At 34.4% G+C, this 26,049-nt stretch overlaps 1 protein-coding gene across 4 annotated transcripts in view; it reads left to right on the top strand.

Annotated features, from left to right (window-relative positions):
- Positions 1-2,469: 2,469 nt before the first annotated feature.
- The window catches only part of LOC110633945 (chlorophyll(ide) b reductase NOL, chloroplastic), a 70,588-nt gene continuing 47,008 nt past the window's right edge, over positions 2,470-26,049 (top strand). For 2 of the 4 annotated variants that reach the window (XR_002490911.2, XM_058135385.1), the window contains exons 1-7: positions 2,474-2,749; positions 4,533-4,601; positions 6,994-7,055; positions 8,724-8,810; positions 9,046-9,113; positions 9,215-9,263; positions 9,338-9,423. Coding sequence is in view for 3 of the 4 variants with exons in the window: in XM_058135385.1 (XP_057991368.1) it covers positions 2,509-2,749; positions 4,533-4,601; positions 6,994-7,055; positions 8,724-8,810; positions 9,046-9,113; positions 9,215-9,263; positions 9,338-9,423 (662 nt within the window). In the remaining variant the exon portion in view is untranslated. Of the gene's footprint in view, positions 2,750-4,532; positions 4,602-6,993; positions 7,056-8,723; positions 8,811-9,045; positions 9,114-9,214; positions 9,264-9,337; positions 9,424-26,049 lie in introns of all 4 variants that reach the window. The other 2 variants (XM_058135386.1, XM_021782791.2) reach the window with 2 other exon arrangements.

The raw sequence follows: 26,049 nt of genomic DNA, 5'->3' as shown, positions 1-26,049 counted from the left end.
CCCTCCTCTTTGAATAGCAAAACTTAGATATTTATAGAAGGTTAAAACCCTAAAATAAAGGGTTGGGATTTAAGATACTAAAAGAAGGGTTGAGATTTAAAAGTACCAAAAATTATTATTATTATTATTATTATTATTTCTTTACTCTAAATCTAATGGTAAAAAATTAAAGAAATAAAAGATCAAAGGTTTATATTTAATTAGGGCTATTTTCTTTTTATTTATTTTAATCTAAGGGTCAAGAATTTCTCCTTACAAATTAAATCAATTGTTGAAATTAAATTATACAAAATTTGTCTTCTTTACTTTAACTAATTCTTAATCTAATAGTATAAATTAAATCTCCACAAAAACAAGAGATAGGATTTACTAGTACCAAAATTTGTCTCTATTTCTTTAACAAACTCCTAGTCTAATGCTTCAAAATTAATTCTTAAAATATTTAATGGCTATGATTAATTTGGGATTATTTTGTTTTATCACTTTTTGATTTAAGGGTCTAGATTTATTCTTACAAAATAAAAGGCCTAGATTAAAATGTATAAAATTACTTTAACCAACTCCTAATCTAAGGGTCTAAAATTAAATACTAAGACAATAGATAGCTAAGATCACTTTGTACCATTTTTGTTATTTTCACCTTTTAATCCTAAGGTCTAAATTAATTCTTACAAAAAAATAAAGAGTCAAGGTTAAAAGGTATAAAATACTTTAACTAATTTTTAATCTAACTGTGAAAATTAAATCCTAAAAAACTGAAAGGTTAGGATTAAAAAAAATAAAATTTATTTTTATTCTTCTAAATCTAATGGTTAAGAAGCGAAGTTAAAATGAAATCAAGGGTATGGATTAAAAGCAACAATTTTATTCTTTTTCTTCAATCTTCTAAAGATTTAAAATTTAATGGTTGAAATTAAATATTCATAAAATTGATGATCAAGATTAAAATTAGTACAAATAGATTTTTTTAAAAAAAAATTTAAATTAAAAATAAAGTTTTAAATAAATAAACAAATAAAACAATCTAGTTAAGAGTTAGAGATGGAAAGGAAAATTCAAATTAAAATTTGCTCAGGCTTAAAAGAAGAATTAAAATTGAAGATGGATTAAATTTGATAATTAGAATTACAACTTGTTTTTAAATTAGCAATTGAATTGCCATGTATAAAAAATCAAAATTTGATTATTATTATTATTATTATTATTATTATTATTATTATTATCATTTTTATTAAAATACTCAGATAAAATATAGTGTCTATAGCTGCTGAAGTAAAGAATTTCAGTTGTTGAAATCCTTACTTTAAATGCCTTTAACAGGCCGCATCTATTTTGGCTGCCGAAGTACATAAAATAATTTGTCTTTGAGAAATAGTAGCTACTTCGGCTATCGAAGGAGAGAACTTCAACCGCCGAAGTCCAGAACCCTGAAAAACTTAAAGAAGCAATATCTACTTCGAATGCCGAAATAATGATTTTAGACAGTCAAATATGAGAATTTTCAGAATTCTCAATTCGATCTGCAGAAACTCTACACTCTAAAAACAACATCCATGCATGTTCAAAGTTCAAAAAACTCAAAATGACGATATATTCTTGCACTCAGCCCAACAACTAACTCCTTTATACCAAAAAAACTCCACATACATCAAGGTTAAAGAATCATTCCAATCAAATTCTCAAATCTTGCACTTCGACCAAATAAAAAAAAAATTCAGATTTTCTTTTATTTTCTCATCAACCAAACATTAAATTTAAATTAAAAATCTCCTGAAATTTTTTTTAAGTATCATTAAAAAATTAATAAATATTATTCTTTATGTAAGATAACTAAATAATAAAAACCACATAAATATATTGAAATTTTAAATTATAAGAAATAGTTTTAGATTTTCTCTATTTCTTAATTATACTATAGTATGAATCTCATATCCACATAAGAAAATCAAATTTAAAATTTCAATATATTTTTATGGTTTTTGTTATTTGGTTATCTTACATATAGAATCATTTTTACATGTTTTTTTAATGGTATTTAATTTTTTTAAATAAAGATTTTAAAATTAAAGTTTAATATTTGGTTGATGAGAAAAGAAAGAAAAATTGAATTTTGTAGTATCAATTGAAATAAAGAATTTTTTTAAATACTTTTCAATAAATTTAAATTTAAATATTTATAAATTTGTTAATAATATTTTATTTATTTTATAAATTTTATAAATTAGTTTATTTATATATAAATTAACATAATTTATTTATAAACTTAATTATTAAAGTTTTTAAATTAAATTTATTTGTTTTATATACTTAAATGATTGTTGAATTGTTTTTTAAGAATTTAAATAGTATTTTTTAAATTATTTAACGCATCATGATTTTGGACTTTCTTTAAAATTTAAGGGATTAAATGGATATTTTAAAAACTTAAGAGCTTTAACACAAACGCCCCCCATAAAATATTATAAAATGAGAATTTTTTATGGATGAGAATGAATTCATTTTACAGCAATGTCGATTTCTTGTGCTTCTATCTTCACTCCTTTCTCTCACCCGCGCTTCCTTCCTTCGCGCTTCCACCGTTGCGCTTTCTTCAGCGTTGCTTCCCTCCAAAAGCCTATCAATCCATGGGAAACCACTAACTCTGCCATGGCTGCAAATATCATTCCTCCTATGGCGGGGAACCTGTCTTCTTTGAATAGAGAGGCCATGGTGCCACCTTACAATGTCCTAATCACTGGCTCAACAAAGGGTTTGTTTCTCTTTTCTACTGATTTGTTTTTTCTTAGGGGAATTTCAGTTTGCAGTTTCCAGTAATCCTAGAAATTGAAGTTGTTGTGTTGGTTAAAATGTTGAAGACTCTTGAATTGTGTCAATAATATGGTGAAAACTACTGTTTTTCTTATCAATTGGAATGTAATTTTAGACGCTAGATTAAAGTTTGCTCAAAGAAAGGGAAATATCTGTGCTTTGAAAGGATTTGGTAAAAAGCAGAGCCTTTGAGTTTCTTATAAGTTTAATAGGAAGACTGAAGATTGCTTAGTTTGTTATCTCTATTAGATTTGAAACATTTGGATTGATAATGCCAGGGATTGGTTTTGTTTTATATTGGGGTTGGGGCTGTGCACGCTGGGGTAACTGAACCGAAGAGCCAAACTGAAATGACAGCAATTGTATGGAACCAAAGTTATTTTGATACTTTGGTTTGGTTTGGATCTGTTTCTTTACTAAGAATCGAATTCAACCATACCAAAATCATACTGAACCAAATTTATAAATATGTTCCTTTATGTTTTTTAGATATATTGTAGATAAGTATATATAATTATGAACTAAATAAAACTTAATATTATATTTTATTTTTTTATAATTTTTAATAATTTTAGTTATAAATATATCAAATTAAGTTATAATTCTTAATTATAAATGAACTATTACATTATCTATATATATATATGTTAATTCTTAATTATATTTGTATCTTATAGTTCAATATTACATAATTAATAAATAGTTAAAATGTATATTGTATGATGTATTTATATTATTATATTATATAATATATTTAATCTTAAATTATATATGTATCTTATGGTTAAAGATTTTATAATTTAGAAATAAGTAAAAGGTATATTATATGATATATTATGTATTAATAACCCAATTCAAAACTTAAATGCTAATTCAAGTATAACTTTTTAAGAAAATAATTACGTAAAATTATTTTAAGAATTAAAAACCGAATTGGAACTGTACCGAATCGAACCAGAATTAAAGAACCGAGAATCGTACCGAATCAGAACTGAAATAATGAAGAACCGAACTAGAACTGTACCAAAATTTCGGTTTGGTTTCCTTTTTTGGTTTAATTCTGGTTCCTAGGCAGGCCCTGAACCGAACTGGAGCCATACACCCCTAATTTGGGCTTAAGAAGGATTCTAGAAACTATAATCTCAAAGAAAGATAATTATTGGCTAGGTTAGTTTTGGGGAATAGGATTTTAACGAGCCTGTTCTCTGAGTTGAAAATTTCTGTTGTACTTTGCAGCTTGACAGTGTAAGAGTGGCTGTGGAGAAGCTGCATAGAGAGTTGCAGAGGGAATGTGCTTCTGAGAATTAATTGGAGAACTATTTCTTATTAGCATTGGAATTGTATAGGGACAATTGAGGGAAAATCAAAATAGGTGCAAGCTCATTTGCCGCTATGAAGAAGTGACTTGTTATAAAAGGGAAGAGGAAGACTGAAAAGGACAAAGAGTAAAAAGTAAGAAGGACCTCATTGTAACTTAACTGAAAATATTGTGCTGGATCAAACTTATTATGACTGGTAAAGAATGTTGAGAAGTTCCATCTTTCACGATCTTTAATACTTTAGTTTCTAACTCATTGGGTCTTTATGTCTATCTTTAGATGAAGGTCAGAAATAGGAAATTCCGTATGCACTAATTAAAAATGTTTAATGTCTTCAATCTCTCTTTTTCTTCAACTGGATGGTCACTTATGTCAAATATGATTTATTCGTTGCTCATTATTCAGGAATAGGGTATGCACTAGCTAAAGAGTTTCTAAAGGCAGGTGACAATGTCTTGGTTTGCTCAAGATCAGGTAAGATCTTACTTTCTGTACCTTTATTGAAGTTGTGTACCAAAAGCTTTGAGGTCAAAGTCAGTGCAAAGGACTCGCTATTAACTTAATTTGCTTATCTGAATTAACTCCAACATCAGGGTGTTCAAGCTCTTTGGTTTTGAATATGTTCAATTAATAGTTTATTGTAATTTTAAATGGTGATAAGTGCATGAATAGTCACTTGGCATGCATTTTATGAATAGTGAGGTCTACACTTTCTGCTGAATGTGCTTTGTAAATTTTCAACTTTTTATAGTGCATGTATGAGCGTGTCTAGCCTGCATGTGTGTTCTACTCAAGGAAAAGGTTAACACGCATTTCATGTCCACCTATGCTAATTTCTTTTTACAATCTCAATAGATAGTCATTTGTATTTGTATTTCATATTTTATGATGATCATGACCGTGAGGTTTTATGCCTTTTGACTTCATGTTAGGGACCAAAAATTATGCCTATTGTTGACCTCTAGTAATCTGATTTTGGGATACCTATGGGCTAATTTCATAAGCCAATAAATTCAAACTTATTGAGTTTAATTTCAATTCTTTGGCTAATGGGCATAGAATTTTGACTCTGTGTTCACATACACTGGATGTATAATTGTGTTGACAAGCAGGTTTTAAATAATGGTTGATACATAATGTATCGGCTCTTACATATCAGGATTTTTACCTTGCAATGTGATAATCTCCATTACAATCATGTGAATGAAATGGTGCCAAATCAGCCAAAATGAAGTTAATGGCCTGTTTATCATTTTGACATAACGGCCAGGCAGATGCGGAAGAGGACAAGGGGATGAAGAAGAAAAAGAGAGAGGAGGAAGGGGAGAGAGAGAGAGAGGAGGGTGGCATGGAGCGTGTACTTGGATAGCAAGTGAGAGTAGCACCATTGAATTTTGTATTGCTTTTAAGAGGAGAAAATAGAATGTTATGTTGCTTCTTCATCTGGTTTTTGGGACCAAATTTATAAATAAATTTTTTCATCTCTTTAGAGCCTAAGCATAGTTGGCTTTCTTTTTGGATTGTTATTTTTATCCTTGAAATATAAATAAAGTTAATAGTTTTTAACACAAACTATTTCAGAGTTCATTTCTTTCATTTATTTATTTATTTAACTTGTATTTGTTACTTTTTATATTTATATCTTGTAATAATTTGGTACTACATCCCATTCAGGAGGACAAGGAGGGTGGCACTGTCATGAAGAGATAGAATTTTATATTGCTTCTCTCTCTCTAAATTTCTTTTGAGCCCTAATGTCTAAATAAGGTTTTTATCTTTAAACAGCCTAAGGCATTGTGGCCTTCCAATTAAATTTTTATTTTGATTGTTGCTTTTAGCCTTATATAAAGTTAATAAGACAAAAAACCATTTCAAGTTAATTTATTTAAATTTTTTATTCAGTCCATAAACCTTAATTTAGTTACCTTTTTTTTTATATCATTTTGTTTCTTAAAACATAATTTATTTAAAAAGTAATTTTTTTAAGAAACTCTTTTCTTTTTTTAAACTTTTTTTGCTATAAATTTTTAGATAGACGAGATTATTATTATAATTATTATATTTTGTTATATTGTTCATTTAATGTTGATTTGAGTCATTTTACAAAATTTGAGAAACAATTCACAATAATGGCAGTTGATTCAGTTTGATTCATTCTGGTTTTAAAATTGTTTTACTTAAAAGCCCTGGACCCAAGGAACTAGAACTAGTAAAAAAATTAGTGGATATTGGAAGCACCATAGTTGGCTCCAGTTGATGGTAGTTGTGGAAACCCTAGTAATGTTTGCTTCTCCATTTCAAATTCTTTGTTTTTTTGATTAAATTCTATTTATTTCAATGATTTTGATGGTGCAATAGAAAAACCTATTTTGGACATTCAAGACTAAACTTATGGGGAGCAATGCAAATGTTACAGTTTTTTTTTTTCTTTATCTAAAATTTAGTGTCTATCTCAATTATTTATAGGTTGTTTGAGACTCACTTTCATTCTTCTCATTACCATAAGGATCGATAATATTTTTTCATCTCCAATAGGCATAAGTGCATCAAATCTTGGTTTCTTTCAAGTCTAACAGCAGTTGTTCATAGTGATGTTGGGACTTTTGGAGAAATAGGAGAGTTCTTGCTAAAATTTTCAGCTGTTTTAGAATTGCTATTCATATGTTTATTGCCAATGCTGGTATAGTAGTCAACAGGTTTGCATGTTTTGTTAGTTCAACTTTTCTAGGTTCTCTAAGTTGAAGAGTGAAGTCTCCTTGAGCCAAAGGCCTAAATTAGTTGGACTTGACATTTTGATTGTGTTGTTAAGAAATAATTTAAGCATGCAAATTACAATATGGATAACGTTAACTATAATTTATGACAGTTGAGAGGGTGGAGTCTACTATTCAGAGCTTGAGAGAAGAATTTGGAGAGCAACATGTGTGGGTATCTCCATGACCTTTTTTTTTTTTCTTTCTGTTTACTTCTTTGGGTAAGTTATATGATGAACCATTAGATTTGGCAAAAATCACATATTGGTCCTTGCTATTTGAAAATGTAACAATTTAGTCCCCAAAGTTTTATTCTGTGAAAAAATGGTCATTCCATCCAATTTAGATTGAAATTACTGTTAACATAAATTCAAAGAAAAATAAAGTTCTAATTCCAAAACACCCTTAGCCTTTCTCTTCTTTGGTGCAATGGCTGATATCGCTACTTGACCTAACCCACTCCACCACCCCCTCCTCCCCCCTTTTTCTCCATCATGAGCCACCCTCCCAATTTGTTGATGTCGCTAGCCACTTTCCCACATAAAAGCCATTCCTTTGTTTCTAGCCTTATCTAAATATCAAGAACCAAGAAAATCCTTTGTTCTCTCTTATGAAAGTGAACTCTTTCATATTTTTCAACATAGGTTATCCATATACATAATACAAAGGAGTCAACTAAATCCCTATGAATCAGGAACGAGAAGTGAAAGGAACAAAACTGGAAAGAGAGAATCTACAAGAGGAAAATTAGGAATATACATGCTTTTTGGAATAATCTAATTATAGAAATATTTTTCATAGATATCTTAAGCTCATGAATAAATAATGTTCCTCGCTTGTTTATGATATTCTGAAATTTTGCTGTGGGTAGCCCTTTTGTTAAAACATCAGCTAGTTGTTTCTCTGTTGGCAAATAAGGAGTGCTAATGAGACTATTTTCGAGCTTCTCCTATATGAAATGTCTGTCTATCTCCATATGTTTGGTTCGATCATGCTGAATTGGGTTATAAGCAATGTTAATTGTTAATTGGTTGTCACAGTAAAGCTTCATAATCCCCTCTCTCGTAATCTTAAGATGAATAATCTTTCGCCATAACAATTCACAAACCTTATGAGTCATTGCGTTAAATTCCGTTGCAGTACTGGATCTAGCCAACACGTTTTGTTTTTTGCTTTTCCATTTCACCAAATTTCCTCCTAAGAATGTGTAATAATTTGATTTTATTTTCTATCAACCAAATATCGCACATAGTATCCGCCTCTTGAAGTCATCTCTTTTCCCTTCTTAAACCAAATTTCTCTATTTGGAGTATCTTTAAAATAAAATAAGATTTTGTGGACAGCTTGTAAATGCTCTTCTCAGTCATGAATAAATTGACTCACCATACTCACCGCATACGCTATATCCAGTCTGATGTGAGAGAGATAAATTAATCTCCCAATAAGTCATTGGTATCTCCCTTCGTCAATGATACTACCTCATTTTCCTCCAGTCCAAAACTTGTAAATCCTGTGATCCTAATTCCTTGCATGTCATCTTAGGCCTCCTCCTTCTCTGTCTCTCATTGTCTCTCATTCTCCTATTAACTTATCATATAATTGGGTTTAGGGAATAATATGTAATAAAACCTGGAGGAACAAATTATTTCATTTTCATATAGTAGGGAATAATATGTGATTTTATCTACAAAAAAATGTGATTTTTGCCAAACCTTAGGATCATGATGTAATTTTCCTTATTCTTTTCTTTCCCCCTGCCATGAAGTTGTTATTCTTGCTTTGTTTTCCTTAGGCCATTGTCTATGCTTCAAACAGTAAGCTATGAATTAATTCTACTTTACAGGGTACAAAATGTGATGTAAGAGAAGGACAAGATGTGAAGGATTTAGTTGCATTTGCAAAAGAAAACCTCAAGTACATTGATTTATGGGTATAACAAATGTTTCGTGGCTTCATTTCCAGTTCTCTAATTGTTGAGTTAGACAAATCCATATAGACTTTATATAATCAATTGCTTATTTGATGGACTTTCCATATTTAATTGAACACCTTAAGCATAGATATTTAATCAAATTTTGAATGATCTTTTCCTTCTTCTTTTAAGTGATGATTTGATTAGGTTATTTCTGCTGTGACTCACTTATCTTATGCTGACAATGATGCAGATTAATAATGCAGGATCAAATGCATATAGCTATAAGCCTTTAGCAGAAGCATCAGATGAAGATCTTATGTGAGCATTTATTTGATTTCTTTTTAATTCTTCTCAATTATTCAACCCTTTCTTCTTTTGTTGCATGTCCAAAGTTGTTTATTCTTTTGACTTTTATACAGTGAAGTTGTTTCTACAAACACCCTTGGTTTAATGATATGTTGTCGAGAGGTAAAACGTAAAAGGATTTCTTTGTTCTTGAGTGGAAGTTCCTAGCCTATTTCTCATGCATAATCATTTTCAAGGCAATTAAAATGATGTTGAACCAACCTCGAGGGGGCCGTATATTCAACATTGATGGAGCTGGTTCAGATGGAAGACCAACCCCAAGGTATGGGTTATCAGTTTTGTTCAGCTTAACTCATTGTATTCAGTAAAATTTTTTGTTATCATTCTACCGTTACTACTACTTGACTATTATCTTTTGCATGGTTTGCTTTCTTGGATAGATTTCAGTCACTAAAAATTATGAGCAATGAATTTGTATAAAATAGCTTTTCGTTATTGAAAGTATTAGTGAGAGTTACATTGTCGCTAAAGGTAATTAGAGATAAATTGATTTGAATTAGCAACGGAGTTGCTAATGTGCATTATTAGCGACAAATACATATTTCCATAAATAATATAAATCATAAAAGGTATTTTTAGCAAAATCAATGTCCCCACCCTTCCCACATTTATCAACTCAACTCAACTCAACTGAGCCTCTATCCCAAGAATTTGGGGTCGGCTATATGGATTTGCTTTCTCCACTCTAAACGATTTTGGGTTAAATCCTCAGAAATGTGTAATGCTTCTAGGTCATGTTGTACTACTTTCCTCCAAGTCAATTTAGGTCTACCCCTTTTTTTCTTTCTATCCTCTAACCTAATGTGCTCTACTTGTCTAACTGGAGCCTCCGTATGTCTACGCTTCACATGACCAAACCACCTCAATCTCCCTTCTCTCAACTTATCTTCAATTGGCACTACTCCTACCTTTTCTCTAATACTCTCATTACGGACTTTATCTAGTCTAGTATAGCCACTCATCCACCTTAACATTCTCATCTCTGCAACTCTTATCTTAGACGCATACGACTCTTTTAGTGCCTAACACTCACTACCATATAACATAGCCGGTCGTATGGCTGTACAGTAAAATTTTCCTTTTAACTTATTGGGAATCTTACGATCACATAAAACTCCGGTGGCACGTCTCCACTTCAATCATTCGGCTTTAATCCTATGACTAACATCCTCCTCACATTAACCATCTACTTGAAGGACTGAGCCTAGATATTTAAAGTGATTACTTTGGGACAGTACCACTTCATTCAAACTAACTCCTTTCCTATCACCAGTTTGGCCTTCATTGAACTTGCAATGCATGGATTTTGTCTTCGTTCTACTTAACTTAAAACCCTTTGACTCTAGAGCACTTCTTCAAAGCTCTAGCTTTCTAGTGACTCATTCTCGTGTCTCATCTATCAGAACAATATCATCCGCAAACATCATGCACTAAGGAATACTCTCTTGTATGTGTTTCGTCAATTCATCTAAAACTAATGTAAAAAGGTAAGGGCTTATGGCTGATCCTTGGTGTAATCCAATTGAGATCGGAAAATCTCTTGTGTCCCCTCCCACCGTACGTACAATAGTAGTTGCTCATTCATACATATCTTTCAACACTTGTGTGTACCTAATAGATACTCTCTTTTGTTCTAACACATTCCATAAGACATCTCTTGGAACACTATCATAAGCCTTCTCCAAATTAATAAAAACCATGTGTAGATCTTTCTTCACATCTCTATATTTCTCCATCAAGCTTCTAATGAGAAAATCGCTTCCACAGTTGAACGACCGGGCATGAAACCAAATTGATTGAGAGAGATAGAAGTATCATGACGTAGTCGATGCTCCACAACTTTCTCCCACAACTTCATAGTATAGCTCATGAGTTTAATTCCCCTATAGTTTGAGCAACTCTGTATGTCTCCCTTATTTTTAAAAATAGGTACTATGATACTCCTCCTCCATTCATCAGACATTTTCTTTGAGTTTAGAATCTTATTAAATAATTTAGTTAACCATGCCACTCCCATATCTCTCAAATACTTCCACACTTCAATTGGTATTTCATCGGGTCCACAGGCTTTACCCACTTTCATTTTGTTAAGTGCTTCCTTCACTTCTAAAGATCTAATCTTTCTAGTATAATTCACATTCTTTTCTATTGTTCTATAATCTATATTTACGCTATTACCATTTTGACTATTATTAAAGAGATCATTAAAATAATTTCTCTATCTTTCTTTAATGTCCTCATCTTTCACCAATACTTTTCCTTCATTATCCTTAATGTACCTAACTTGATTGAGATCTTGACATTTCCTTTCTTTCCTCCTTACTAATCTATAAATATCTTTCTCCCCTTCTTTAGTTCCAAGTTTCTCATATAACTTTTCAAAGGCCTGTGCTCTTGCTTGACTAACTGCCTTTTTTGCCTCTTTCTTTGCTATCTTATACTGTTCATATGCCTCATTATTATCACATTTAGGTAATTTCTTATACCGTTCCCTTTTTCTCTTTGCTGCCTTTTGTACTTCCTTATTCCACCACCATCTCTCTTTTGAGGGTGGTCCATGTCCTTTAGACTCTCCAAGTACTTTTCTAGCTACTTATCTAATCTTTGATGCCATCTGTATCCACATATCATTAGCCTCTATATCCAGTTTCCATACTTCGGACTCGAGAAGCTCATTTTTGAACTTCATTTGCTTTACTCCTTTGAACTCCAACAACTTTGTTCGAGCTACACTATTTCTTCTGACCTTACTTGAATTGTTCCTTAGCTTGACATCCAAGACCACCAACCGATGTTGACTTGTTAAAGCCTCTCCTGGAATGACCTTGCAATCCTTGCGTAGAGCTCTATTTGTCTTCCTGGTTAAGAGGAAGTCGATTTGGCTTTTATGTTGTCCACTTTTGAAAGTCACTAAATGTGACTCTCTTTTTGTAAAGTAGGTATTTGCTAGTATTAGGTCGTATGCCATAGCAAAATCCAGGATGCTTTTTCTCTCCTCATTTCGACTTCCAAAACCAAAACCTCCATGAACATTCTCATAACCTTATCTATCACTTCCTACATGTCCATTCAAATCTCCACCAATGAAAATATTCTCTTCATTCGGTATGCTTTGCATTAAATCATCCATATCTTCCCAAAACCTTTGTTTATTCTCATTGTCTAGTCCTATTTGTGGGGCATAAGCACTAACTATATTTATTGTTTCTCCTTCTAGTACTAGCTTTACTAGTATAATTCTATCTCCTACTCTTTTCACAACTATTACTGCGTCTTTCAATATCTTGTCTATGATTATGTCCACTCCGTTCTTATTTCTCTCATTTCCGGTAAACCACAGTTTGTACCCTGAATTACCCACTTCCTTACTTTTCTCTCCTACCCATTTAGTCTCCTGAATGCAAGCAATATTCACCCTTCTCTTTTCCAAGGTATCCACAAGCTTCATTAACTTTCCTGTAAGTGATCTAACATTTCAAGTACCAATCCTGATCCTCCTCCTAACCTGCTCCTTCCTAATTGGTCTCCTTCTATATATTTTCTATTGTTTTCTATGTCTATCTTGTGTTCTGTTCCACTATCTCTCTTACTATTTGTCCTACGGACCAACTTTTTTACCCACACCCGTCCATGATGTGGGAACCTTTGCTCACTTAACACCACACCCGGACACAGGCATGGCGCGTTGCTTTCGGTGAACGCCCTACACCCTTGCATATTTCTCACTACACCTGGGCTTCGATGTAGCGCGTCGTTAGTAGAGGACACCCCAACGTTTATATCATTTGAATCCATATCATAAGGTGTGACGAAATTTTTACGCTGTTTGTCACCTACCGCAACCCTCCTCCTTTATCCGGGTTTGGGACCGGCTAAGCGCAAACTACTTAGGCGGAGTTCCTTCCCACATTTATATATAGTATAAAACATATATAGATTAATTTGGTTAATAAATTATTGATTTTGTTTTAATTATATTAATGGAACTATCACATGTACAATTGCTTATGTGGCATTGAGACAGAAGATGAACATTGACATAACTTTCTTGAATAAAGTGAACTCCACTTGAGTGCTAAGAGCCATCAAATAGTTGTGTATTGCAAAATTCTTCTCTTTCATAAAGTTGCTGTTGGAATCCCTTAATTAGTGCATTAGTTGTAAATTAGAATGTGTTAAAATCCCTTAATTAGTGTATTAGCTGTAAATTAGAATGTAAATTAGTGATATTAGGGATATTTGTATTTATTAGCTTTTATTTTCTTTCCTATTAAGGCTATAGCCTTTGTGTATAAATTTGAATCATTGTAACACTGTGAAATACATCAAGAAATTCTTCAATTCTCTCTAATCTCAACATGGTATCAGAGCCTTAGCCATTTTATCTGGTATTTTTTTTTTGCAGAGAGAAAACAGTGAAAAATAGTTAGGGTTTGTGTGTAAAGCCTTGAAAGCGGGTCTGTTGAGGGAGGTAGTTGTCACCACCCCGTTAGGAAGGAAGAGAACCTCGTCGCCGGTCCTCGCCTGGATTCTCGCCGCCATCCAGTGAGGTGCATGATCCCACGCACCGACAGAAGATATCCGCCGCGTGTACACGCACCGGGGAGTGAGCCTGTTCTTGGTTAGTTTTTCTGGCCGCACTTCTTTTTTTTCGACGACATCCCTAGTGTACCGTGCCTCTACCCAGCCCATTCCTATCTCTTGGTTTGCAATTTTTTTTTGTATTTGTCTTTTGCCTACTGTTTCTTTTAATTAGTTCTCTAAATCATGTCTGATGCAAAAAATTTAGTAGTTGAAGAGAAAATGACTACTACAACTGAAAATCCCTATTAATTATTAGCCCCGTAAAGCTTGATGGGACAAATTACCTTGCATGGTCTAGATCATGTCTCCTTTTTATTCAAGCTAGAGGGTTGCAGGGTTATCTTACTGGAGATAAGCAAAAACTAGAAAAGTCTGCTTCTACCTACAGTCAATGGAGTAAGAAAATTCTCTTATCATGTCATGGTTTATCAATTCCATGCAATCACATATAGCTCATGGGTATTTACTGTTGAATAGTGGAACTGTCATTTGGAGTGCAGTTTCTTAGACCTATTCTCAAGTTAGGAACGATGCACAAGTGTATGAGCTTCGAAACAAGGTTCATGGTATGAAATAGGGTGAGCTAACTATTACTCAATATTATGCAGAATTGAGTGGTCTATGGCAGAATCGGACTTTTACTGTGACTTTCGTGCCTCATGTCACGAAGATCGTTAAATTTCAGAAGTTAGTTGAGAAAGAGCGGATCTATGATTTTCTTGCTGGGTTGAATATGGAATATGATCAAATTAAGGTCCAAGTGCTTGGGAATGATCCTTAACCTACCTTAAGACAGACATACTCTTATGTTCAGCAGGAAGAGAGCAGGAGAAGTGCCAGAATTCATTCTATGTCTGTTGATAAGGTAGGGCTAGTTGCTAATTCCTCACGTGAATAGTCACATGGTTCATCAGATAAGGATCAACTACATTGTGACTATTGTGGAAAAAACCGGCATACTAAGGAATACTGTTGGAAATTGCATGGACGCCCCACTAAAGGGCGTAGAGGAAAAAGGTTGGGCTTTACTAGACCACAAGCTAATGTATCTGAGGCTATGAATTTGTCTAAAGATACTACCACCATTGAGATATTTTCCGATGAAGAGGTACAGACTCTAAGGCGTTTGCTATCACAACTTAAATCGCAATCCACCACAGTTGCCTCTTCTAACTTTGTCAACTCAGGTAATGCTTTTCTTGCCAATCTTAATAATTCTTTTTGGGTTATAGATTCTGGAGCAAACAAGCATATGACAGGCTCTTCAAATAAATTCATATCCTATTCTCCATGTTCAGGAAAAGAAAAAGTCCGCACTGCGGATATCTAGTGTTTCTGGAACAGGTTCTGTTAAATGCACCCCTAATATAAGTCTTAGTTCTGTTTTACATGTACCTAGCTTTCCTATTAACCTCTTGTCTGTCAGTTCAATCACAAAAGCTCTAAACTGCAAAATTGAATTTTTTCCAACTCATTGTGTATTTCAGGAATTGACGACAGGGAGAACGATTGACAGTGGTAGACTGCAAGATGGGCTATATCTCTTGAATGATTATGTTGGCCAGGCCATGTTGGGGCAGGTGTTGAGGAACAAATTATCATGTGGCATAGGAGACTAGGACATCCTTCATTTACTGTGTTAGAAAAACTTTATCCTTTTCTGTTTAAACAATGCAAAACTGAATTGTTATTATGTGATGCTTGTGAGTTTGCTAAACATACTAGACAATCTTATCCTGCAATAAATAATAAGGCTTCAGTTCCTTTTATGACTATCTATTCTGATGTATGGGGGCCTACTCAAATTGTGTCTTTATCGGGTTACAGATGGTTTGTGACCTTTATTGATTGTTGCAATAGGTTAACTTGGGTATATTTGATGAAAGGGAAAAATGAAGTTTTCTCTTATTTCCAGCAGTTCCGTAAAATGATTAGTACACAGTTTGATGCTCATGTTAAAATATTGAGAACTGATAATGATACATAATAAATGAATGGAGTCTTTCAGGAGTATTTGAAGGCACATGGGATTTTATATCAGACTTGTTGTGTTAATGCTATTTCACAAAATGGGGTATCTGAGAGAAAAAATAGACACTTACTTGAGGTTGCTAGGTCTCTTATATTTACCATGAATGTTCCTAAACCTTACTGGGGGATGCTATTCTTTCTGCTGCATATCTTATTAACAGAATGCCTCTTCGGACATTGGAGTTTAAGAGTCCTTTAGAGGTTTTGCAGGGTAAAAATTCATATACTGTTCTTCCAAAGGTATTTGGTTGTGTTTGCTTTATTTATAAGCTTAATAGTGGGAAATTAGAACCCTGAGCCCTGAAATGTGTTTTTGTTGGTTATTCTAGCACTCAGAAGGGATATAGGTGTTATCATCCTCCTTCACGAAAATATTTTGCGAGTATGGACGTTACCTTCAGGGAATCTGAATCTTATTTCCATTCACCTCTTTAGGGGGAGCATAGGAAGGAAGAGCTATATTTTCCTTCATCCTCATCCTTTCCCAACCTTCAATTTCAGGGAAAGAATCTGGGTTTAGAGCCTATACCTAACAATGAAATTCAGGGAGAGTCACTTAAATCTCGAGAAAGACTGAAAAGGCCAGATTTAAGAACATATACTCGACGAAACAAGACAGACATAACCATCGAGCAGGAGACTGCTGATCAATCGGAATCCCTGGATTCAATTCCTGAACATCTTGAGGTATGTGAGGAGTCTCATTTGGCTCCTGATGAGTCTAATTTTGATTCTCAGTCTGCTCTTTTTTCTTCTGATAATGATCTTGATATTCCTATATCTTGATATTCCTATTTATCTCCGGAAAGGCGTTAGGACCTGTACTAAATATCCCATTTCTAATTTCATCTCCTATAATTCTCTGTCTCCATCCTATAGAGCTTTTCTACTGTCTGTTTCCTCTGTCTCTGTCCTACAGGATTGGAAGAAAGCTTGCCTCGATCCAAAATGGAGGGCAGCTATGGTAGAGGAGATGAAAGCTTTGGCAAAGAATGAGACATGGGAACTGGTTACTCTCCCACTAGAAAAGAAGCTAGTTGGATGCAAGTGAGTGTTTACTGTGAAGCATAGAGCAGATAGGTTTAATTAAAAGGTATAAGGCTAGACTGGTAGCAAAAGGCTTCACACAGACGTACGGAGTAGATTACCAAGAGACCTTTGCTCCTGTTGCTAAAATGAATACCATCAGAATTCTGTTGTCATGTGCAGCGAATCTTGAGTGGGACTTGCAGCAGTTTGATGTTAAAAATGCCTTTTTACATGGTGACTTGGAAGAAGTGTATATGGAAATTCCTCCAGGGTTTGAGGATGAGAAGACTAGAGGGAAAGTTTGCAGATTGAAAAAGGCTTTGTATGGTCTAAAACAGTCACCTAGAGCATGGTTTGATAGGTTCAGTAAAGCGATGATCTCCTTTGGATACTGTCAAAGCAATGCTGATCATACCTTGTTTATGAGGCATCATAGAGGCAAAATCACTCTACTTATTGTCTATGTGGATGATATTGTGGTAACTGGTGACGATAAGGAAGAAATGACTCTTTTAAAGGAGCGCTTAGCATATGAGTTTGAAATCAAAGATTTGGGAAGGCTCAAGTACTTTCTTGGAATAGAGGTTGTCAGATCAGATAAGGGAATCTTTATTTCTCAAAGAAAGTATATCTTGGATCTGTTGAAAGAAAAAGGAATGCTGGGCTGTAAACCGGCAGAGTCTCCTGTTGAGGCCAATCATAAATGGCAAAGATGGAGTTGGAAAATCAGTGGATTTAGGGAGATATCAGAGGTTGGTTGGCAAACTAATTTATTTTTCGTACACTAGACCGGACGTAACATATGCAGTTGGTCTAGTGAGCCAGTATATGCATGATCCTCGTGAATCTCATTTGGAGGTTGTTTTCTGCATCTTGCGATACCTATAATCTACACCTAGGAGATGACTTCTTTTCTCAAAGCATGGTCACCTTCAGATTAAAGCCTTTACAGATGTAGATTGGGCTGAGTCTCTTGATGATAGGAGATCAACATTAGGATACTGTACCTTTGTTGGTGGTAATCTAGTCACCGGGAGAAGTAAAAAGTAAAATGTGACTGTTAGATCCAGTGCAAAAGCCGAATTCAGGGCAATGGCTCAAGGTATCTGTGAGTTATTGTGATTACGGAAGTTGATGGAAGAATTAAAATTTTTTGAAGCTAATGGTTGGTTTTTGTTTTGTGATAACAAAGCTGCAATCAGTATAGTTTATAATCCAGTTCAGCATGATCGGACGAACCATATAGAGATTGATAGACACTTCATAAAAGAAAAAATTGTGGATGGTTCCTTAAGTGTCTCTTATGTAGGTTCGAAAGATTAATGATGTGTTCACTAAAGGGTTAAGTTGTAAGGTGTTTCATACCCTAGTTTGCAAGTTGGGCATGTGCAACATACATGAACCAACTTGAGGGGGAGTGTTGGAATCCCTTAATTAGTGCATTAGCTGTAAATTAGAAAATTGTTAAAATCCCTTAATTAGTGTATTAGTTGTAAATTAGAATGTAAATTAGTGATATTAGAGATATTTGTATTTATTAGCTTTTATTTTCTTTCCTATTAAGGCTATAGTCTTTGTGTATAAATTTGAATCATTGTAACACTGTGACATACATCAAGAAATTCTTTAATTCTCTCTAATCTCAACAGTTGCTTAAAATGCTTTTACGCCACCTTTTGGTTGCTTTTAGAGCCTAGGAGCACGGATTTTAAATAATGGCTGCTACATAATATAATGGCCATAAAGTATAAGTTTTTAAGAGGAGCATTATTGTTACCCACATTAAATAATGGCAAAATCAAAGGTATTGGTAATGATCTTTATTGGCTGCTAAGTAATGGGTGATGGCGTTACTCACATGTGCACAATCTTTTTTTATTTTGTGGGAGTTGAGAGATAGAGAGTTTGTTTTCTTTTTGGTTTCTACACTTCCCTTTCCTTTTCTCTCAAATATTCCATCTTTTGCAAATCTTCATTTCTTGCGCTAAGATCAAATTGGTGAAAGTTTATTTGAAGTGAAGAACAATTAATCGCACTTTTACGTCCATATTTTGCAAAGGTTGAGCTATTCATCAATTTTTTTTTTTTTTGTGTTTTTGCTCTGGTAATAATGTTAGTACTTTACTTTTTGTTTGGTTATTTAACTATTAAAGTGAGTAATGCTACTGATATCTAAGAATGATGGATTCAATATCTTTACTTGATGTATTTGTGTTTATTATTTAGTTTTGTATCTTAATTTTAAATATATCTTTACACGTCTATTCGTTTCATTAACTTTGCATTTTTTTTTTTAAATGTGTAGTGATAGGCCATTTGATGTGCCATGTCGTAGAAAATACCTAAACCATTACCATGGACCTCAAGGCATGACCTAAACTTGAGATGGACAAATGGGATATGCAAAAAATACAAGAATTTGGGGTGGCTTATGTTAAGGAATGAAGCCTGTTTGCCTTAAAGAAGACTAGGCCCAAAGGAGGTCCAATTTGGCAACATGAGTTGGATTGGTTGAGTGGGTCCAAAACAAAGTTACTTAGGCCCAGTAAGTCCATAATGGTCTGTAGGAGATTTCCATGGAGAGTTTGGATTAGTTTTTATCCTTATCCAAAGTTTTTTTTAAACGTGTTTTTTTGAACAGCTTTTTTTTATTTAATTATTATTTTTTAAGTTAACTTTATCTACAAAAGGAGATAATTATCCTTTCCTAGATTTTAGGCATTATTCATGGACACACCTATTTCTTGTACCTAAATCCTATCCAAGTGAAGAAAGAATAGTCTAAGAAGCCTTCATTAATGTTAGAAAACATGTGGCATGTTTGGGAGAGCAAAATTAGCCGTTTTGGAAAGATTTTGTACCTTTTACACATAAATTAAGTAGATACCTATCTTATCCACCTAAGCCCTATCCATTTACACCTAAATCCTACCCAAACTTGGAAAAGAAGCCCAAGAAACTTCCTCCCAACAAAAGTGATGTTTTTGCATTTTCCAAGAGAGATGATTGGTTATCTTGGATGAGTTTTCTAGTTTCAAAGCACAAATCAAGGAGATACTTATCTATACTTTTGCAAATCCTATTCAAGATTCGAGAAGGCTTATATCATCAAAAGGCTTATATCATCCCTATCTTCATCATAGCCGTGCTGCAGATCCATTTGTGGAGATTGAAGACATCTTTCTTTTCCTAGTTATATTATATTTCCTATTTTATCTATGTTGTTAGTTTTCCTTATTTTAGTTGGTTTATGTTTTTACCTTTCCTATAAGGATTTGGCTTATATAGTAAAGGCTATAAAGAGTCCTAAACTCCCATTATTTTCATATTTCATTAAATTATTATTAAGTTTAATAAGGCATTTGGCTTTGTTTAATTCACTTATCTCTTTCATCAAAGAGTGGCGTGTGCAAGACTTATCACCATCCTTTTGGTGTGGCGTCTAAACCTTCATTGATTCTTCTTTCATTGTGGTGCTTGTTTATCAAAGATTGAATAATCAAGATCCTTATCAATCCTTGGTGGCGTGCAACTCATCCAAGAGATAACAAGTTATTTTCTTTCTTCTTTCTACCTTTTTGTGAACATCAATTGATCCTTAGCTCGGGGATTTGGTTGGTTGAAATCTGATCAAGTTTATTCAAGTTTAAGCATCCAAAATGGTGTGTGGTTTGAAGGGATTTTCAGATCTGGAGTTGTTTGCAAATTGGCGCACCATAAGTTCTTTTTGGCGTGGGAATTGTTCAAGCTACTTAGATCTAATTGTTTTCATTTTTTTTTAAAGTTGTTTTGGTGTGATTTGAATTGCTGGATTTGTTTAGGCAAGTATTTGATCTTGAGGAGTGCTTATTGTTATAATTGTGCATGCTTTTGGCTTGTTCTCTTTGTTGGCCGAATAGCATACTTCCATATTGTGCAAGTTTTAACAAGTTTGTTTAATTGTAACCTTAGGGCACGTCACATTATCATCACATTATGGCCGATACGTGCTTGTTTCCATTACCCTTGGTCATTACTTCAAACATGATTAAATCCATGCCTAGGAGGGCCCTATATCACTTCAAGAGTTGCACACAATCTAGATGTATCAAGTATAGTTGAAGAAAATCTACTTATGAACCAAATTGATAAAAATTAATAGTATAAGAAACAAATGAAAGAGTGCACAAATTTGAACATTATGTAAGATCATTAATTGTGGGCTTACTAGACATTCGTGCATTGGATATTGGACTCTACGTGTATAATATATTCCGGTTGTTGGAGATATCTTGTAATCTAGTAATTCTTTCCTTAATGATTATAGTTGTAGAAAGAGATGATTCTCCTTAATTTCAATTAATCTGTACATGGGTATATATATACAATTGATTTCTATAATTGTGTTCTACTAATTAGGAAGAAATCCTAAATAAGAAATCCTAAATAGGAATACAGAATACAGAATATATAGAGAAATAATATAGTGATTGACTTTCCATAACACTCCCCCTCAAGTTGGAACATAGATGTTAATCATGCCCAATTTGTTACAAATGTAATCAATCCTAGCTCCATTCAGAGCTTTTGTAAAAATATCTCTTAATTGCTCTCCAGTTTTGATGTGTCCTGTTGAGATGATCTGTTGTTGAATCTTTTCACGAACAAAGTGACAATCAATCTCAATATGTTTGGTCCGCTTATGAAACACCGGATTAGAAGCAATATGGAGAGCAGCTTGATTATCACACCACAATTTCGTAGGCAGGGAGGTCTTAAAACCTGTCTCTTCTAGTAATTGAAGTATCCACATTACCTCACATACTGATTGTGCCATGGCTCTGTATTCGGATTCAGCACTAGATCGAGAAACTACACTCTGCTTCTTGCTTTTCCAAGAGACCAAATTTCCTCCAACAAAAACGCAATATCCAGTAGTTGACCTCCTGTCAATCTTAGATACAGCCCAGTCGGCATCTGAAAAACATTCAACATTCAAATGCCCTTGATTATCATATAACAAACCTCTTCCTGGAGCGCCCTTCAGATAACACAAGATTTGTCCCAAGACTTCCCAATGAGCAACAGTTGAGGAAGACATAAACTGACTTATCACACTAATGGCATAAGCAATGTCAGGATGAGTGACTGTAAGGTAGTTCAATTTTCCTACCAATCTCCTGTATCTCTCTGGATCTTCAAACAACTTACTATCCCCTGCTAACAAGATTTGTCCCAAGACTTCCCAATGAGCAACAGTTGAGGAAGACATAAATTGACTTACCACGCTAATGGCATAAGCAATGTCAGGATGAGTGACTGTAAGGTAGTTCAATTTTCCTACCAATCTCCTGTATCTCTCTGGATCTTCAAAGAACTTACTAGCCCCTGTTTACAGTTGTAAATTTGGAGTCATTGGTGCACTACAAGGCTTAGCACCTAATTTTCCTGTCTCTGTCAATAGATCGATGACATATTTTCTTTGAGACAAGAAAATACCCTTCTTACTTTTCATAACTTCAATACCCAAGAAATACTTTAACAATCCCAAGTTTTTGGTCTGAAACTGGATTTGGAGGAAGGTTTAAGAGATGAAATACCTGCAGAGTCACTCCCAGTGATGACAATGTCATCTACATAGACTACCAGGAGAATTAGACCAGCTTCAGATTGCCTATAAAATACTGAGTGATTACACTTACTCTTTTGCATACCAAATTCCTGTACTGCTTCACTGAATCTCCCAAACCAGGCCCTAAGACTTTGTTTCAAGCCATAAAGAGACTTCCGAAGCCTACAAACTTTACCCAACTCCCCTTGAGCAACAAACCCAGGTGGTTGCTCCATATACACCTCCTCCTGAAGATCACCATGAAGGAAAGCATTCTTGATATCCAATTGGTACAGGGGCAAATCATATGTAGCTGCTAAAGAGATAAAAAAGCGAACAGAAGTAAGTTTAGCTACAGGAGAAAAAGTATCAGAGTAATCAACCCCATATGTCTGAGCATATCCTTTTGCTACAAGACGTGCTTTGAACCTAGCCACAGAACCATCAGGATTTACCTTTACTGTAAATACCTATTTGCAACCAATAGTTTTTTTAACAGTGGGCAAAGGCAACAGTTGGGCAAAGGCAACAGCTCCCATGTACCATTAGCATCTAAAGCCTCCATTTTCTCTTTTATAGCAGCACACCAGCAAGGATGAGACAGTGCCTCACCAATAGTATTAGGGATAGGAACAAAGTCTAAAGAAGTAACAAAACTCTGAGAACAAGAAGACAATTGATTATAAGAAACAAAAGAAGAGATAGGGTAAGTACATGAACGTTTAACTTTACGAAGAGCAATGGGTGAGTTTAGATCAGAATCATGATTAGTATGAGGTACAGGATCTCCCAACGAAGTAGCTAGTGGAGGATCTGAGTCAGGAATCTCTAATCTTCTGGAATAAACATGAACAACGGGAAGTCGAGTAGGTCTAGAGACAGAAGGAACAGGCTGTGGGAGAGGACTAGACATTGGTTGGACAGTATATATTAAGAGATCATCCTCCTCGCCCTGACTCTCATACACAGATGATTGAGGAAAAAATGGAGTGGACTCAAAAAATGTGATATCTGCAGAAACAAGATAAAGATTAAGAGTAGAAGAGAAACGGCGGTACCCTTTTTAGAGCCTGGAGTACCCAAGGAAGACACATTTGAGAGACTTTGGATCCAATTTAGTAACCGGTGGACGAATATCACGCACAAAACAAATACAACAAAAAATACGGGGTTCAACAGGGAATAAAGATTTTGTAGGAAACAAAGCAGTATAAGGAATATCCCCATTAAGGACAGAAGACGACATACGATTGATAAAAAAACATGCCGTAGAAACTGCATCCGCCCAAAAGTGTTTAGGAACTTTAATCTGAAAAAGAAGAGCACGAGTTACCTCAAGAAGATGCCGATTTTTTCTTTCGGTCACGCCATTTTTGGATGGGGTATCCACACAGGAAGACTGATGAAGAATGCCATTTTGTGTCATATAAGACTGAAATTGTGCTGAAAAGTATTCTTTCGTATTGTCACTTCTTAATATGCGCACAGAAATATTAAATTGAGTTTTGATTTCATTACAAAAGGCACAAAAGATAGAAAACAACTCAGAACTATTCTTCATTAAATATAACCAAGTAACACGAGAGTAATTATCAACAAAAGTAACAAAATCCAGTTTTAGAAGTAACAGAACAAGGACCCCAAACATCGGAATGAACTAACTCAGAAGGGGATGAAGAACGTTTATTGACTCTAGACACAGAAGGCAAACGATGATGTTTTGCAAACTGACACGACTCATATTCTAGTACTGATAAAGACTAAAATTGAGGACACAGCTTCTTCATGGTAGACAAAGAAGGATGGCCCAATCTACAATGAGCTTCAAGAGGTGTTAAGGTACTAGAGCAAACAAGTGACCACTGTACATGATTTTTCAGAATGTAGAGACCACCTGACTCACGTCCTCTACCAATAATCTGCTTCGTCGTAAGATCCTGAAACAAACATTGGTCAAGAAAAAAGGAAACAGAACAATTTAAGGTACGACTAAGTTTACTAACTGAAAGTAGATTAAAAGAGAATTTTGGTAGACACTAAACAGATGACAAAGAAATTGACGAAGTTGGGTTTGCAGTTTCAGAACCCATGACACAAGAAGTAGAACCATCAACTAAAGTAACAGTAGAGGAAGTGAGATTTGACTGAAAAACAGATAGAAGATTAGAATTACCTGTCATGTGATCTGTCGCACTAGAATCAATAACCCATTTGGATAAGGAAGACACAAGAAATGTAGTGAATTTACCTGACTTAGCGATCGCAGTGACAGGAGAATTTGCCTGATACTGGGAAAACTGTGCAAAATCTTCTGTAGATACCAAAATAGTTTTCTTAGAGAAAGATACTGTAGAATCCTCTGCTGCCATATTTGCCACCTGCGATCGCTGATTTTTCCTCTGAAGTTGCGAACAATTATATTTTGTATGGCCAGGCTCATGGGAATAATAATAAATGGCTCCTCTTGAGTCCTGATTAAAACTAGCCTCTCCATTACGCTGATTACTTCTATTGCCTGTAATTTCTCCTCTACTTCCTCTTTTATTACCCTGTTGTCCATTTGGATTACGGCTAATAAGAGCACTACTGGCAGGCTGTGAAGATTGGGTACTCTTTGTACGAAGGACCTATGTGACCGTTTCATGCAAAGAGGAAATCTCAGAACCGGAGAGAATCTGAGATTTAGCAGTCTCATACTCTGAAGGAAGGCCTACAAGAAAACTCATAATAGCCAATTGCTCCCGTTGGGCCTGCTGAAATTTCACATCAGGACTAAAAGGCAACAATACATTAAGTTCCTCATATACCCGTTTAAAATCCATAAAATAAGCCGTGAGAGACTTATCATCTTTCTCAGTACGGTAGAATGCCTTACAAACATCATAAATACGGGAGATATTCCCTTTACCAGAATACAAAAAATCTAAGTAATCCATCAATTCCTTAACAAATTAACAGTGATTAATTGAACTAATTACCTTACTGTGAATCGAGTTCCGAAGCTGCAAAAACAACTGAGCATTCTCTCTTAGCCAAGTTTGTCGTATATCATTAGTGGGTGGATCTTTAGTAAGGTGATCATCCTTATCAATGCTACGCAAATAGACCCTAACAATCTTACTCCACTCTAGGTAATTTGAACTATTAAGTTTGTATTCTGTGATCTTAGTCATCACCGGAATCACATCAAAAATAACATTCTTATTGTCTGCCATTTGTTGAGACAAAAAAAACTAACCGAAACGCTAACGCAAAGTGCTTACAGCAGCAAAATAACCCAAAATCACAAATCAAGCAAATACCGAAATAGGATCTGAGAGCCAAACTTCAGTAGTCCTTTAATGGTGTACTGGATCAGGCAACAGCACACAGTGGTGGAATGAGGGGGTTGAGGCGATGTCGGCGATGTTGATCGGAGTCGAAACGGCCGGTCGGCGGCCAAGGTCTCTCATGAGCTGGGTGGTGAGAACAAATAGTCACCCTAGATAGATGACCTGCTCTGATACCATGTAGAAAGAGATAATTCTCCTTAATTTTAATTAATCTGTACATGGGTATATATATACAATTGATTTCTATAATTGTGTTCTACTAATTAGGAAGAAATCCTAAATAAGAAATCTTAAATAGGAATACAGAATACAGAATATACAA

This window comes from Hevea brasiliensis, chromosome 14, assembly GCF_030052815.1.
Source record: "Hevea brasiliensis isolate MT/VB/25A 57/8 chromosome 14, ASM3005281v1, whole genome shotgun sequence".
Taxonomy (NCBI): Eukaryota; Viridiplantae; Streptophyta; class Magnoliopsida; order Malpighiales; family Euphorbiaceae; genus Hevea; species Hevea brasiliensis.
Note: the sequence above shows the minus strand (reverse complement) of the source record. Positions and strands in the feature narration are given on the sequence as shown.